Source organism: Trachypithecus francoisi, unplaced genomic scaffold (assembly GCF_009764315.1).
Source record: "Trachypithecus francoisi isolate TF-2019V2 unplaced genomic scaffold, Tfra_2.0 Lachesis_group5, whole genome shotgun sequence".
Lineage (NCBI taxonomy): Eukaryota > Metazoa > Chordata > Mammalia > Primates > Cercopithecidae > Trachypithecus > Trachypithecus francoisi.
The window spans coordinates 138,120,470-138,136,720 of NW_022681470.1; the positions used below are offsets into that span (position 1 = coordinate 138,120,470).

General features: G+C 46.8%; 1 protein-coding gene across 4 annotated transcripts in view; it reads left to right on the top strand.

The window, feature by feature from the left end:
- ZNF823 (zinc finger protein 823) overlaps window positions 1–16,251 on the top strand; it is a 41,444-nt gene that overhangs the window by 17,613 nt on the left and 7,580 nt on the right. For 3 of the 4 annotated variants that reach the window (XM_033196942.1, XM_033196944.1, XM_033196945.1), the window contains exon 1: window positions 5,922–6,123. The exons of the other annotated variant lie outside the window; for it this stretch is intronic. In XM_033196942.1, the coding sequence (XP_033052833.1) occupies window positions 6,121–6,123 (3 nt within the window). In that variant the 5' untranslated portion in view covers window positions 5,922–6,120. Of the gene's footprint in view, window positions 1–5,921; window positions 6,124–16,251 lie in introns of those variants that run through there. 4 annotated transcript variants of the gene reach the window in all.

Here is a 16,251-nt window from a genome sequence, read left to right on the forward strand (position 1 = left end):
ATGTTGGTTTCATGCAACATATAGTTGGGTCATAAATTTTGTGCATGCCAAGGCAGCCAGCCAGTTACCTTTTAGATTATTAAGTATCCATCATCTGCGTCTATGTCCAACCCAGTGGAAGATTAGCACAAGGCAAAGCATCAAAAGAAAGGAGCTACACTCTGGACGCAGTGGCTCAAGCCTGTAATCTCAGCACTTTGGGAGGCTGAGACAGGCAGATCACGAGGTCAGGAGATCAAGACCATCCTGGCTAACACGGTGAAACCCTGTTTCTACTAAAAAATACAAAAAAATTAGCTGGGCGTGGTGGTGGGCGCCTGTAGTCCCAGCTACTTGGGAGGCTGAGGCAGGAGAATGACGTAAACCTGGGAGGCGGAGCTTGCAGTGAGCTGAGATCTGGCCACTGCACTCCAGCCTGGGCGACCGAGGGAGACTCTGTCTCAAAAAAAAAAAAAAAAGAAAAGAAAAGAAAGGAGCTACTGTGTGATTGGCCTAATGTATAATCTGTGCAATAGTTGTCTCCCCTTCGTACCTATTGATGTTTTTCGATTATTGAGTTTTACTTGATAATATAAATCAAGGATAACGGCAGGTTGTAAATTCAGCAGAGATAAGGTGCCATTTTTGGCTTCCTGTTTAGCAGTCTTTTCTTTTTTTTTTTTTTTTTTTTTTTTTTTTTGAGACGGAGTCTCGCTCTGTCGCCCAGGCTGGAGTGCAGTGGCCGGATCTCAGCTCACTGCAAGCTCCGCCTCCCGGGTTTACGCCATTCTCCTGCCTCAGCCTCCCTAGTAGCTGGGACTACAGGCGCCCGCCACCACGCCCGGCTAGTTTTTTGTATTTTTTTAGTAGAGACGGGGTTTCACCGTGTTAGCCAGGATGGTCTCGATCTCCTGACCTCGTGATCCGCCCGTCTCGGCCTCCCAAAGTGCTGGGATTACAGGCTTGAGCCACCGCGCCCGGCCTCTTTTTTTTTTTTTTTTGCTTTGTTTTTGAGATGGAGTTTTGCTCTTGTTGCCCAGGCTGGAGTGCAATGGTGCGATCTCAGCTCACCGCATCCTCTGCCTCCCGGGTTCAAGTGATTCTCCTGCCTCAGCCTCCCAAGTAGCTGGGATTACAGGCATGCGCCATCATGCCCAGCTAATTTTGTATTTTTGGTAGAGATGGGGTTTCTCCATGTTGGCCAGGCTGGTCTTGAGCTCTTGACCTCAGGTGATCCACCTGCCTCAGCCTCCCAAAGTGTTGGGATTACAGGTGTGAGCCATCGCGCCCCACTCTGCTTAGCAGTCTTTTAATGCCCAGAGATGTAGTAGAAGTCTCCTTAGCATGGGCTAGAAAGTGAACAATAGCCATTTTAGTAGAGAGGTGAACAACCTCTAATAGTGTCCCAGTTATGTATGTTCATTGGCAATGGGTGTACCAGAACAAGTTGTAAATGCAAAGGATTTTCAGATTGTGCCAACAGCAAAAAATACTCCCAAAGCATATCTGGAATCAGTGTCAATGGTAGTAGTTTCCCCTTTGCCAACATGCAAGATCTAGTAAGAGCAATGAGCTAGAGGCGCAGGCTGATTTTGCAGTGAGTAAAGAGTATGCCTCAATTGTTTCATGTGGAGAAATTATGACAAAACCAGTTACTATGTTTTCCCCACATTTGTGTTAAGAGGGACCTTCTCAGAATGATAGTAAGTCTAGGTCATTCACAGAGGTGTCTAGGAGATCTTCCTGTGGCTTTAGGACCATTTCTATCTGTGCAGGATAGTCATGTGAAATGGGGTGGGGCTCTCCAACATCAGGTCAAGGTAGTATAGTGGCCAGATTTACTGGGAAGATGTCAGAAATAAATCAATATGACAGAACTGAGAGTCTGGAAATAACCCCCTTTGCTGTCATTTGAATGTTTGTGTTCCCTCAAAATTCACAGGTTAGAACTCCATCCCCAGCACCACAGTTTTGGGAGGTGGGGACTTTTGGTCTTTTGGCAGAGCCCTCATGAATAGACTAATGCCACTATAACGGGTTTGGTGGATGGGGTTTGCCCTCTCTTGCCCTAGTGTCTTCTGCCCTGTGAGGATGCACTGTTCCTTCCCTCCAGAAGACGCAGTAAGAGGGCCTTCCCTAGGTGCCGGCACCTGTATCTTGGAATTCCCAGCATCCAGAACTATGAGAAAACTAATGAATATTCTCTGTAAATTGCCCATTTGGCAGTATTTCATTATAGCAGCACTAACGGACTGAGACACTCTTCATGGATAGTTAATTAATTTTCAACATATAGGCCAAGATAAATTAAAGGGGAAAGTCTTTTCTTTTTTTTTTTTTTTTTTTTTTTGAGACGGAGTCTCGCTCTGTCGCCCAGGCTGGAGTCCAGTGGCCGGCTCTCAGCTCACTGCAAGCTCTGCCTCCTGGGTTTATGCCATTCTCCCGCCTCAGCCTCCCGAGTAGCTGGGACTACAGGCGCCAGCCACCTCACCCGGCTAGTTTTTTTTGTATTTTTTAATAGAGACGGGGTTTCACCGTGTTAGCCAGGATGGTCTCGATCTCCTGACCTCGTGATCCGCCCGCCTTGGCCTCCCAAAGTGCTGGGATTACAGGCTTGAGCCACCGCGCCCGGCCAGGGGAAAGTCTTTTCAACAAGTTACTAGAGAAGTTGAATATTGACCTTCAGAAACATGAACTGAGCTCCTGACAGCATGCATTAAAGTTAACTCACACTGAAATGGTAAAAATATATATAAATTCAGCAGCAGATATTAGAGGATCTTGGTGACAGAGGGTTGGGGAAGGAGCTGTGTTTCATTTTCTTTAAAAAAAAAAAAAACTCAGCCGGGCATGGTGGCTCGTGCCTGTTATCCCAGCACTTTGGAAGGCCAAGGCAGGCGGATCACAAGGTCAGGAGATCGAGACCACGATGAAACCCCGTCCCTACTAAAAATACAAAAAATTAGCTGGGCGCTGTGGTGGGGGCCTATAGTCCCAGCTACTCGGGAGGCTGAGGCAGGAGAATGGCGTGAACCTGGGAGGCAGAGCTTGCAGTGAGCCGAGATTGGGCCACTGCACTCCAGCCTGGGCGACAGAGCAAGACTCCATCTCAAAAAAAAAAAAAAAAAAAAAAACTCAGAAATAAACATCCTAATTCAGAAAAGCATAGTGTTGCCATAGAACTGACTGTGAGGAAACTAACAGCAATAATTTCTATATTTTGTTTAAACTTGCACACACAAATTTTGAGCTTTCTAGCTTCTCTTAGGATTTCTTTTATCCTTTCTCCCTGTTGGGGGTTGGGAAGAGTGGGTCTCACGATTGTTGATCTTTCCTTCATCATGGTATTGTGAACAGCTATTTTTGTCTGGAAGCTTTTATATGTATTTAAATCATTGCAGAAATCAACTACTTACTTGTTGCCATTTGTAAAAATATACAAAATCTGTATATAAACCCCTGACAATCAGTTAGTTTGATACATTGTGCTCTCTTTTAACGTGTGGAAACAAATAAATAGACCATTGTTCCAGGAGCAGTTAATGTGAGGAGTGAGGGGTGGAGCATTTCATAGAATGGTAGTTTATCCTTCAGAAAGCAGTTTCTAGCATAATAGACTGGGAGTGTGTGTGTATGTGCGTGTGTGTGCGCTTAATTTTTTTTTTTTTTTTTTTTTTTTTTTTTTTTTTTTGAGACGGAGTCTCGCTGTCTTCCTGGCTGGAGTGCAGGGGCGTGATATCGGCTCACCACAACCTCCGCCTACCGGGTTCAAGCGATTCTCCTGCCTCAGCCTCCTGAGTAGCTGGGATTACAGGCGCGTGCAACCGCGCCCGGCTAATTTTTTGTATTTTTAGTAGAGACGGGGTTTCACAGTGTTAGCCAGGATGGTCTCGATCTCCTGACCTCATGATCTGCCCGCCTTGGCCTCCCAAAGTGCTGGAATTACAGGCGTGAGCCACCGCACCGGCCCAGACATCATTTTTTTCATTCATTTTCTAAACATGTCCATTTGTCCGGGCAGAAAATGCTATAGTTTCTAGAAGTTGATTGAAGATCTCATTTCATCTGTTGACATCTCATGTTCAGCTCCTTTCTATTTAGCCATGGGTACCAGCTTCTAGTTTATAACAATTCTTTTTTTTTTTTTTTTAAGATGGAGTTTTGTTTTTGTTTTGTTTTTTTTTCTCCCTCTGTCGCCCAGGCTGGAGTGCAGTGGTGTGATGTTGGCTCACTGAAACCTCTGCCTCCCGGGTTCAAGCGATTCTCCTGCCACAGCTTCCTGAGTAGCCCGGGTTAAAGGCGCGCGCCACCATGCCCAGCTAATCTTTGTATTTTTAGTAGAGACGGGGTTTCACCATGTTAGTCAGGATGGTCTCGGACTCCTGACCTCGTGATCCTTTTTTTTTTTTTTTTTTTTTTTTTGAGACGGAGTTTCGCTCTTATTGCCCAGGCTGGAGTGCAATGGCACGATCTCGGCGCACCGCAACCTCCGCCTCTCGGCTTCTCCTGCCTCAGCCTCCTGAGTAGTTGTGATTACAGGCATGGGCCACCACACCCGACTAATTTTGTATTTTCAGTAGAAACGGGATTTCACCGTGTTTGTCAGGCTGGTCTCAAACTCCCGACCTCAGGTAATCCACCCGCCTCGGCCTCCCAAAGTGCTGGGATTACAAGCGTCAGCCACCACGCCCGGCCATAACGCTTTTTTTTTTTTTTTTTTTTTTTTTTTGAGACGGAGTCTTGCTCTGTCACCCAGGCTGGAGTGCAGTGGCCGGATCTCAGCTCACTGCAAGCTCCGCCTCCCGGGTTCACGCCATTCTCCCGCCTCAGCCTCCGGAGTAGCTGGGACTACAGGCGCCCGCCACCTCGCCCGGCTAGTTTTTTTTTTTTTTGTATTTTTTGTAGAGACGGGGTTTCACCGTGTTAGCCAGGATGGTCTCGATCTCCTGACCTCGTGATCCACCCGTCTCGGCCTCCCAAAGTGCTGGGATTACAGGCTTGAGCCACCGCGCCCGGCCCCATAACGCTTTTAAGTCTAGTGTTCTTACTTCATAAATATATGGAGAAAGGCTAGTGTTTTCAAATTCAAAGTCTAATGTCTTGGCTTTTGATTGAAGCGTTTAATTTATTAACATTTAATGGCATAAGGAGGGAGAATTTCCACGCTGTCCAGAGGGGACAGGTATTTTGAGATCTCAGAGTTAAATTCTCAATTGTCCCTCCCATATCACCAGCTTCTGATCCACCCCGGGGCTCCCTTTTAGGAATCATTGTCTGGCTTCCCAGCTTGGGGATACGTTTGACCTCCTGAAAGGGGGTCTGCTTGTGAACTGTTGGTGCAATAGGCTGCTTCTCTGAGCTAGTTCAAGTTTTTGCTTTTCTTCTCTTTTGATTCTTTAGAAAATATTGCTGCCATATAATTCCAGTTTTTCCACATACTTAACAATTTTATTTTGTTGTCGTGTTTTTATCTTCTGGGCTGAAAATGAGTAGATTGTGAGATAAGGTGAGGGAACGGCTTGACCACGTCGCCAACAGCCTCATCCCAAATTCCTGATCCCTGGAGGACGTCAGGCCCTCCCTCCTGCTCCAGGGTGGCCTGTGTGCCCTGGGATCCCCTCCTGCTCCGAGGTCCGGGAATGGCCCCACTGGACAGGGAGCCTCGAATTCCCTGCACACACTTGTGAATCCCTGTCCAGGAGAAAAAAGCAGGAAGAACCCACTGAGTACAATCAGGAAATTCTAAAATGCAAACGTCACTTCGGGAGGGGTCAGGTCACTGCGTTGGGAGGAAGCCCGCCTTGCCAAGGGCAGTGTCTGGAACCTGTTCATCCGGCTCCACTCAGCACTGTGAGATCGCTTCTTCTGTCAATCAGTCACCAAGGGGCGGGATCTGGAGCACTATCCAATCAGGGCCGAGGGGGCGGGGGTGTGTGAGAACTGTCAATCAGGCACGCTGCAGGGAGGAGGGTGCGACGTTCAAAGAGCCCGCGGAGTCTTTTCCACGCCCCTGCGCTCTGAGTCCTGGGTCTGTCGCTGAGAGAGAGACGCCCTGAAGGTCTGTATCAGCATCTGTCGCGCCGGGACCCACACTGGACGCTGGCTTATAGGGAGGACACCTGGACACCAAGAAGCCGGGAAATGGTGAGTGTGCGGGGCCCGGCGTCCCGAGGCAAAGAAGGGGCAGGTTGGAACTGGCCGGAACCGACCGTGAGGGGACCCGGGCCTCGTCGTGGGCGACTCTGGGGTCTGCAAACCAGAGTGCCCTTGGCGCAGCTCGGCCCTTGGTCCCCTCGGCCGCAAGATGGGGCTGGGGCGGCAGCCGGGACCCCGGGCGTCCTGTCCCGTCCCTGCGCGGCCACTGCGGCCCCGGCCCCGGCGCCCTCTCTGGGCAGCTCCGCGCCCGCAGCTCCGCGTCTGCCCAGATTGTGCGGCTGTAACCGCCACAGGTTCGCGGCCCGAGTCACTGCACCGAGACGCGGAAGGCTACATCAGAAAGTTTAATAGGGGGAGAGGGGAGGAAACCCCAGATCCGCGTCCCTGAGAGGTTTGGGGATGGGGTGTTTGGGGGTGTGGACAGGGGCGGCTGGGGTGTGGGGTCGCTGGTTGGTGGGGAAGTGAGGGGTGACTCCTGGGACTGGAGGTGAAGAAACCGCTTTCTCCTGCTAAGTGGGCTCCCTCGTGAGGTCTTCAGCCTGCTTGGCGCCAGCCTTTCCGCTGGAATTCAAGATCTGAGAAAGAACTTAGACGACTCTTGAGTAACTCTCAGAGATCTTATCCCAGGCACAGTGGGGAAGCCGGCGGTCGGCGTCTGCTGTGACCTGACTCTCAGGGAGGCGGCCCCGTGAGGCAGCGGGGCTGAGGGCACCTGGTTAATATCTAACTGCAATCTCGCCTCCAGCCGGGCTCGCAGTTCCTGTGAACCCGGTAAGGAGGCTGCACGGTGACAACGGAGGGTCACCAGGCAGAATCCAGACTCGTGTGTGTGAGCTTTGTGCTTGGGAAGAGGAGCTGTGGTCGGTGGATTCCTCGGTCCCCTTTTTCTTCCCAAGGGTGACCGGTTCCCCTCCGAGTCTTCCACAGATGTGGGCAGCAGGGTCTCAAATCCACCACCCTGTCCCCCATCCTAACTCCTCCTAGGGCTGGCAGCAAATCCCTTCGTTTCAGGGCCTTCCCCAGGCTAACTTTCTCTCAATTCACAGCAACTTTATGAACTCTTTGTCCCTTAGGCAATATTTCAAACAGAGGCATTATTTTAATTGTCACTTTCTTTTCACATAGCAAGTATGGCTCTTTTTAAAAGATTTGTTTTGGGTTTGTGAACATTTCACATGTGAGGAAGCAAAGAATGACCTCTTGACTCCAGTGCAAAAAAAAAAAAAAAAAAAGTGTATGTGTGACTGTCCTTTATCTTGTCTACATAGAGATACCAGAATATTTTCAGTTGAGGTTCCTCTTTGCAAATGGCATAGGGTGATCTGTCCTCAGCCCAGTCTCTGTGGTGTCCTGGTCCTGGGTTACAGAACTGTTTGGTGCTGCTCCAAGATGCTCATAGCTGCTAAGTCTTTGGTAGTGTCTAGTGAATATCAGCTTTGAGTAACTTCTCCCAGAGGACAGCCTGCGGTGGGGGGTGGGACCTTATAGGGGAGCGGCCGGATGCCTTGGGGTGGGAGGAGTTCCCTGATATACTGTTCCTCAAAAAGCGAAGCCCTTAACACATTCAGTTTTTCTTCCCCAACCCCAGTTTCCATTCCTTGGGGACACGTGGCTGGTGAGCCAGCTGGTTGGCAGTATTGAGGGAGCTTCTCCTGGGAGGGTAATTACTCAGCAGTTCATGGGGTGGAAGATGTCCCAAGTGATAGGAGGACCTGACCTGACACTTGAGTCAGATTTGTCTGTGTTCCAGTCAGCCCCTCCCTGCATTTGTAATCTTGAAAAGATTTGTTCACTCATTTCGGCTTCAGCTTTTTATTAACTGCTAAATGTATTTTATCATTAGAGCTCAATAAAGAAGGTAAAGTATGTTCAAAACGGCAAGAACAAGTTGGGTTTCAGAAAACTAATTACATATTTAGTCCTATATTTTATTTCTTTTTTATACTTTACTTTTTTTTTGAGACGGAGTCTCACTCTGTTGCCCAGGCTGGAGTGCAGTGGCGTGATCTCGGCTCACTGCAGCCTCAACCTCCTGGGTTCAAGCAATCCTCCCACCTTGGCCTCCTGAGTAGCTAGGATTACAGACGTACGCTACCACACCCAGCTAATTTTTTGAATATTTTTAGTAGAGACAGAGTTTCACCATGTTGGCCAGGCTGGTCTTGAACTCCTGACCTCAAGTGTTCCACCTGCCTTGGCGTCCCAAAGTGCTGGGATTACAGCAGTGAGCCACCACGCCTGGCCTCAGGTCTGTTTTTTTATTGGATGATTTCAAATGGAATTTCAGGGCCTAGCAGTGAAAAGAAATTGGGAAAAACTCTTTTCCTTTATGACTGCAGAAAAATGAATACATTTTTGCAAGGAAGTGTGGTGGATATATTGATGAATTATAAAGATTTACCAAAATATTAGTTCCTGTCCTTTGTAGAGTGGAGAATCTGAGACAGTGGATAACTCTATTCTGTTCCTGTTATGTGGACTTGACAGATTAATGCTAAATCCTGTGGGACAGGACTTTCCAACAGCTAAAGAACTCAAATCTCATTATTCATTTATTAAATGATTTATTATTATGGAAAATGATAAATTAATGACATTTGTTTTCTGAAATGGATAGATACTTGTGCTTTTTCTATTGAGCTATAAAATATAGGTGCATTGTGGTTTTCTTCCCTCCTATAAATATAAACGCTGGATTGGAGTGATTTTGCTGAACTCATCACACATGGGTATGTTTTTTTTAAATACCGGTGTAAGGCAGGTAAGGGTAAGTGAGTAGCCTTGACTGGGGTGGAGAAGCCTGAGGACACTGACTCTGAGCTAAGGTCAATCTGGAGCCTGCAAAGGGAGGTCATTGAAGACCCAGTTGAGTTGGTTCTTCCTGGGGAACCTCCCTGGCAGGTGTCCCAACCTGTTCATTCCAAACATGGGAGGAGCCCTTTATACTGAGAGAAGCTACAAAGCACTGGAAAGTTGGAGATCCACAGGCAGAGACATTTGGGGTGATGCCCTGTCTGAGGTAGTCTTTGTTACTGTTGTGGGAATGTTGCTAGACATTCTCAAGTAAAATGAATCTGGATTTGGGCAAGAAGTGACTTCATTCTAAAAGCATATTGCAAAAGGAGAAAACTACCAACTATAAGATCTGCAAGGATCTCAAAGCTTAGGCAGAAAATTGCTTTCCTTTTTTTTTTTGAGACGGGATCTTGCTCTGTTGCCCAGGCTGGGTGCAGTGGTGCGATCTCAGTTCACTGCAACCTCCGCCTCCCAGGTTCAAGTGATTCTCCTGCCTCAGCCTCCTGAGTAGCTAGGATTACAGGTGCCCACCACCGTGCCCAGCTAATTGTTGTATTTTTAGTAGAGATGGGGCTTCACCGTGTTAGCCAGGATGGTCTCAATCTTCTGACCTCAAGTGATCAGCCCGCCTCAGCCTCCCAAAGTGGTGGGATTACAGGCGTGAGCCCCCACACACAGCCAGAAAAATTGCTTTTCAAAGTGAAGAGCAAACAATATTAGAAAGAAGGTAGGAGAGAGAGCAGGATGGAAGGTGAAAATCAGATCCTACATCAGAGAATGTTTCACCTTGACTTCAGTCAGTTCTTAGGAGAGGTTAAAAAGGAGGGATTGTGGCGGGGCACATGGCTCACACCTGTAATCCCAACACTTTGGGAGGCCAAGGCGGGTGGATCACCTGAAGTCGGGAATTCGAGACCAGCCTGGCCAATTTGGCAAAACCCCGTCTCTCCAGCCTGGGTGACAGAGCAAGACTCCATCTCAAAATAAATAAATAAATTGATTAATTAAAAAGAGGAATTGTGTGCTGGCTCAGACTAAGTCCAGCAGGGAGAGAAACTTAAGGAAGGTTTGCTCTACATTAATTTTGTGCAGGCTGTTTAGTGAAGACAAAATTGTTCGGCTAATCATTTCTGAGGCAAAAGTGGGAATTTGGTGGGGTTTTTGTCTGGTCTTGTTATAGGTTAAAAAGGGGGCATAGTCGAAGCAATGCAGAGGGTGTTAGATTGCATTCAGCTGCTTGTTCAGAATACACAGGACTTAGGTGGTAGAAGGCTGAGGTGATTTCTTTTCTTTTCTTTTCTTTTTATTTTTTGAGGCAGAGTCTCACTCTGTTTCCCAGGCTAGAGTGCAGTGGCATGATCTCAGCTCACTGCAACCTCCACCTTGCCTCCCAGGCTCAAGCGATCCTCCCACCTCAGCCTGAGTAGCTGGAACTACAGGCATGCGCCATGAGGCCCAGTTAATTTTTGTATTTTTCATAGAGATGGGGTTTCGCCATGTTGCCCAGGCTGGTCTTAAACTCGTGGGCTCAAGTGATCCAGCTGCCTCGGCCTCCCAAAGTACTGAGATTACAGGTGTGAGCCACCTAACCTGGTCTGAGGTGATTTATTTAATTCTAGCTATTAACCGAGATTACAGAGCTGGGGTTAAATTCAACATTATTAGAAGTCTGGTTTTACATTCACTGTGTTTGTTTAATCAGAGTATTGTATAAATTTAAAAGTCTGTTGGGGCTGACTTAGAGAAAGACTCCTTTTGGTTCTGCCTGCTGGATGACAAGTTTATGAATCTGAGAGTTTATTTGGGTCTGTGATATAATTTTTAAAAATATTTGGTCTTTTTTTATTTTTGAGACAGAGTCTTGTTCTGCCATCTAGGCTGGAGGGCAGTGGCATGATCTCAGCTCACTGCAACCTCCGTCTCCTGGGCTGAAACCATCTTCCTGCCTCAACCCCCCAAGTAGCTGGGACTACAAGCGTGCACCACCATGCCCAGCTAATTTTTGTATTTTTTGTAGAGACAGGGTTTTGCCATGTTGCCCAGGCTGGTCTTGAACTCCCAACCTCAGGTGATTCTCCTACCTTGGCCTCCCAAAGTGCTGAGAATACAGGTGTGAGTCACCATGCCCAGCCTAAAAAAATTTAGTAGTTGTTTCTTTTTTTCTTGTCTTTTTTTTTGAGGTGGAGTCTTACTCTCTCTCCAGGCTGGAGTGCAGTGGCACAATCTCGGCTCACTGCAACCTCCGCCTCCCGGATTCAAGCGATCCTCCTGCCTCAGCCTCCCAAGTAGCTGGGACTACAGGCATGCACCACCATGCCTGGCTAATTTTGTCTTTTTTGTAGAGGTGGGGTTTCTCCATGTTAGCCAGGCTGGTCTCGATCTCCTGACCTCAGGTGATCCACCTGCCTTGGCCTCCCAAAATGCTGGGATTACAGGCGTGAGCCACTGTGCCTGGCCTTTAGCCAATTATTGAACTGGAGGATGGTGCTGTTGTATTTATACACAGTTGGTTAAAAGGTTAGTTCCTGGGGCTTATAAATGACATGTGCAGTGGGCGCCTGTTGTGAGACTGAGCCCTCTAGTAAGAAGCTTAAGGGATCTGTGTTAATTCTGGGTAGGGTAAGAATTGAATTATCGGACACCCAGTTGTTGCTGGAGAATTGGTTGGTGTTCAGCGAACAGCACACCTTTGTTATAAGTCAGAGGCACCACAGGTCAAAGCCTTAAACTGACTGTCTATTATTCATTATATGTTTATACATGTATGAATCCAGATGCATCGTTTTCTTTCTTCTGAGTTTTCAGTTAATTAATATTACACTTAATATTCCATTAATATGATGCTGAAGAGGTTTTTTTGTTTTTTTGAGATGGAGTTTTGCTCTTGTTGTTGCCCAGGCTGAAGTGCAATGGTGCAATCTCGGCTCATGGCAACCTCTGCCTCCTGGGTTCAAGTGGTTCTCCTGCCTCAGCCTCCTGAGAAGCTGGGATTACAGGCGTGCACCACCACACCTGGCTAATTTTGTATTTTTAGTAGAGACAGGGTTTTTCCATGTTTGTCAGGCTGGTCTCGAACTCCCGACCTCAGGTGATCCGCCTGCCTCAGCCTTCCAAAATGCTGGGATTGCAGACCACCTGGCCGGTTTTTTTTTAGTTTCTTTGCCTCAGTCTGTTTGATACATGCTGCTGTCTGAGGCGTGGGTCACCCACTTCACTCTCATATTCCACAGCTCATAGGATTTGAATTGTTTCATTTTTGTTGGACTTTGTTGACAATGTCATCTTTGTTTTTGTCCCCAAATGATAACACTTTATAAATTTTGTACATATGGGGGGAAATGTGCTGGGTTGTAGATTATGGATAAATTTAAATGTACTAGGAAAACCTGTTGGCACGTATGGATTAACTGGCAGACCATGTGTGCATGTGTGTTTATTCCTTACAAATGTTTATCTTCGGCCGGGCGCGGTGGCTCAAGCCTGTAATCCCAGCACTTTGGGAGGCCGAGACGGGCGGATCACGAGGTCAGGAGATCGAGACCATCCTGGCTAACATGGTGAAACCCCGTCTCTACTAAAAATACAAAAAAAAACTAGCCGGGCGAGGTGGCGGGCGCCTGTAGTCCCAGCTACTCGGGAGGCTGAGGCAGGAGAATGGCGTGAACCCGGGAGGCGGAGCTTGCAGTGAGCCGAGATTGCGCCACTGCACTCCAGTCTGGGCGACAGAGCGAGACTCTGCCTCAAAAAAAAAAAAAAAAAAAAAACAAATGTTTATCTCATGTGATTATATGTTGCTTTTACTTATTAGCATTGGTGCTGAGCATTTTTTCTATATGGTCTTTCATCTTCTGTGAAATAATTTTCATCCATTTTCTCATTAATTAATTAATTAATTTTTAAGTCAGGGTCTTGCGCTGTCACCCAGGCTGGAATGCAGTTCTGGGATCATGGCTCACTGCAGCCTCAGATTCCCGGGCTCAAACAATCCTCCTGCCTTAGTCTCCTATGTAGCTGGAACGGCAGGCACATGCTACCATCCCTGGCTAATTTTTAAATTTTTTTGTAGAGATGAGGTTTTGCCATGTTGCCTAGGCTGGTCTCAAACTCAAGCAGTCCTCCTGCCCCAACCTCCCAGAGTGTAGGGATGACAGGCATAAGTCACACACAACTCTTCTTAATTTTCAGAGTTGAATTTCTCAGTTCCTTCCTTTAGGACCTACTTACATAAGAAAACGGCCGGTTGCGGTGGCTCACGCCTGTAATCCCAGCACTTTGGGAGGCTGAGGTGGGTGGATCACCTGAGGTCGGGAGTTCAAGACCACCCTGACCAACATGGTGAGACCCTGTCTCTACTAAAAATACAAAATTAGCTGGGCAGGGTGACACAGGCCTGTAATCCCAGCTACTTGGGAGGCTGAGGCAGAAGAATCACTTGAACCCAGGAGACAGAGGTTGCAGTGAGCTGAGATCACGCCATTGCACTCCAACCTGGGCAACAAGAGTGAAACTCTGTCTCAAAAAAAAAAAGATTCTTTACTCAGGGACAAGATGTAAGCCCTAAATCATAAGACCTCCCCAAACAGGTTAATTTCCAAACGTAACCTGTAGGATAGTACTTCTTTATCTGGCCAGGTGACCTAATTGTTTTTCCTGGTAGACACCTTATGGCCCATTGTCTGACCTGTTTTTATTTTATTATTACCAAGGTAGCCACTGCCAAAATAATCTTACAAAGAAAGCCCTGACTGGGTAGAAATTAGATTCAGGTATATTGGTCAGGTAAGACACAGAGAAAGCAACTCAACAAAATGCAAGAAATAAGAGAAACTATATATTACTTAGAGATCCCAGAAAGAAGAGGTTAGCAAGCATTGAATGCCAGTAGGTACTGGGAAGCCATCTAGGGCATGTGTATTTTGCCACGTGGTTTTATAAGTTTTGCCTTATGTATTTTGATGATTTGTTTTATGAGCATAGATATTAAGGATTATTATGTCTTCTTGTAGAATTGACTTTATATCTTTATGAAATCTCTTCATCCCTTGTATCTTTCCTTGACCTAAAACGTGATTTATCTGAATTTAAAATAGCTATTCCATATTTCTTTTGATTAGGACAAGAATGGCATATATTGCTCCATATCTTTATATTTCATGTATGTGTGTCTTTCAGTTTAAAATGGTTTTCATGTACACATTGCTGAATCTTGTTTTATTTGTTGGTTTTTTTTAGAGACAGAGTCTTGCTGTCTTGCCCAGGCTGGAGTGCAGTGGCACAATCTCACCTTACTGCAGCCTCCGCCTCCTGGGTTCAAGTGAATCTCATGCCTCAGCCTCCCGAGTAGCTGAGATTATAGGCATGCATCACCACGCCAGGCTAATTTTTTTGTATTTTATTTATTTATTTTTTTTTTATTTTTTTGAGACGGAGTCTCGCTCTGTCACCCAAGCTGGAGTGCAGTGGCCGGATCTCAGCTCACTGCAAGCTCCGCCTCCCGGGTTCACGCCATTCTCCTGCCTCAGCCTCCCGAGTAGCTGGGACTACAGGCGCCCGCCACCTCGCCCGGCTAGTTTTTTGTATTTTTTTTTTTAGGAGAGACGGGGTTTCACCATGTTAGCCAGGATGGTCTCGATCTCCTGACCTTGTGATCCGCCCGCCTCGGCCTCCCAAAGTGCTGGGATTACAGGCTTGAGCCACTGCGCCCGGCCTAATTTTTTTGTATTTTTAGTAAAGATGGGATTTCACCACGTTGGCCAGGCTGGTCTCAAACTCCTGGCCTCAAGCAATGCACCCGCCTCAGCATTCCAAAATGCAGGGCTTACAGGCATGAGCCACCGAGCCGACCAGCCTTGTTTTTTTTCATTCTATTCAGCCAGTCCATGTCTTTTTAACTGGTATATATAGCTAATATGCATTCAAAGTGGTATTGACATAATTGGTAATATGTATACATGTTATTGTTTTCTATTCTTATGCTTGACTGTTTTTTCAACTTCTTCACTTTTTCTGTTTTCATTTTAACTGAGCATTCTGTATGATTCTTTTTTTTTTTTTTTTTTTTTTGAGACGGAGTTTTGCTTTTGTCACCCAGGCTGGAGTACAATGGCATGATCTCGGCTCACTGCAACCTCTGCCTCCCAGGTTCAAGCGATTCTCATGCCTCAGCCTCCCAATAGCTGGGATTACAGGGATGCCACCATGCCCAGCTAATTTTTGTATTTTTAGTAGAGATGGGGTTTCACCATATTGGTCAGGCTAGTCTTGATCTCCTGACCTCGTGATCCACTTGCCTCGCCTCCTAAAGTGCTGGGATTACAGGCATGAGCCACCACACCCGGCCATAAGTCTACTTATTTCTTAAATTTTCTCAGTGAATTCCCTAGAGTTTGTAGTACACCATTTACAACTAATGGACCTTCAGTTTCAAATAACGCTATACTGGCTTTGAGAGTAGCACTGGTATTACTTACTGTTCCAAATTCCTTCCTCCCATCCAATATAACATCACTGTCATTCATTTGCCCTATTGAAACCTGTTACTGCCCAATACATTGCTAGAATTATTTCAAACAAATTTGTATCTGTTAGATCAGGTAGGTATAACAAAAATATTCCCTAATATAACTGGGTGCTTTTCAGTACCTTAATTTCTTTTTTTTTTCCGAGATGGAGTTTCACTCTGTTGCCCAGGCTGGAGTGCAGTGGTGCGATCTCAGCTCACTGCAACTTCCGCCTACTGGGTTTTAAGCAATTCTCTCTGCCTCAGACTCCTGAGTAACTGAGATTACAAGGAGCTCACCACCACGCCCAAGCTGGAGTGCAGTGGCACAATCTTGGCTCACTGCAAGCTCTGCTTCGCGGGTTCACACCATTGTCCTGCCTCAGCCTCCTGAGTAACTGGGACTATAGGCGCCCGCTACCACACCTGGCTAATTTTTTTTTTGTATTAGGGGTTTCACCGTGTTAGCCAGGATGGTCTCGATCTCCTGACCTCGTGATCCACCCACCTCAGCTTCCCAAAGTGCTGGGATTACAGACGTGAACCACCGCGCCTGGCCAATGTTTTTTGTATTTTTAGTAGAGACAGGGTTTCGCCATCTTGGCCAGGCTGGTTTTGAACTCCTTATCTCAGGTGATCCACCCACCTTGGGCTCCCAAAATGCTGAGATTACAGGCATGAGCCATCGTGCCTGGCCTTCAGTACTTAATTTCTGAAAGAAATTTTATCTCCAGCTTTTCTTCCCATGATTTAGTAGGTCTGCTGTGTGTCGTCTTAACTGTAATCTGTTGTTCCAGGAGATTGCAGGCTTTTTGTGTATT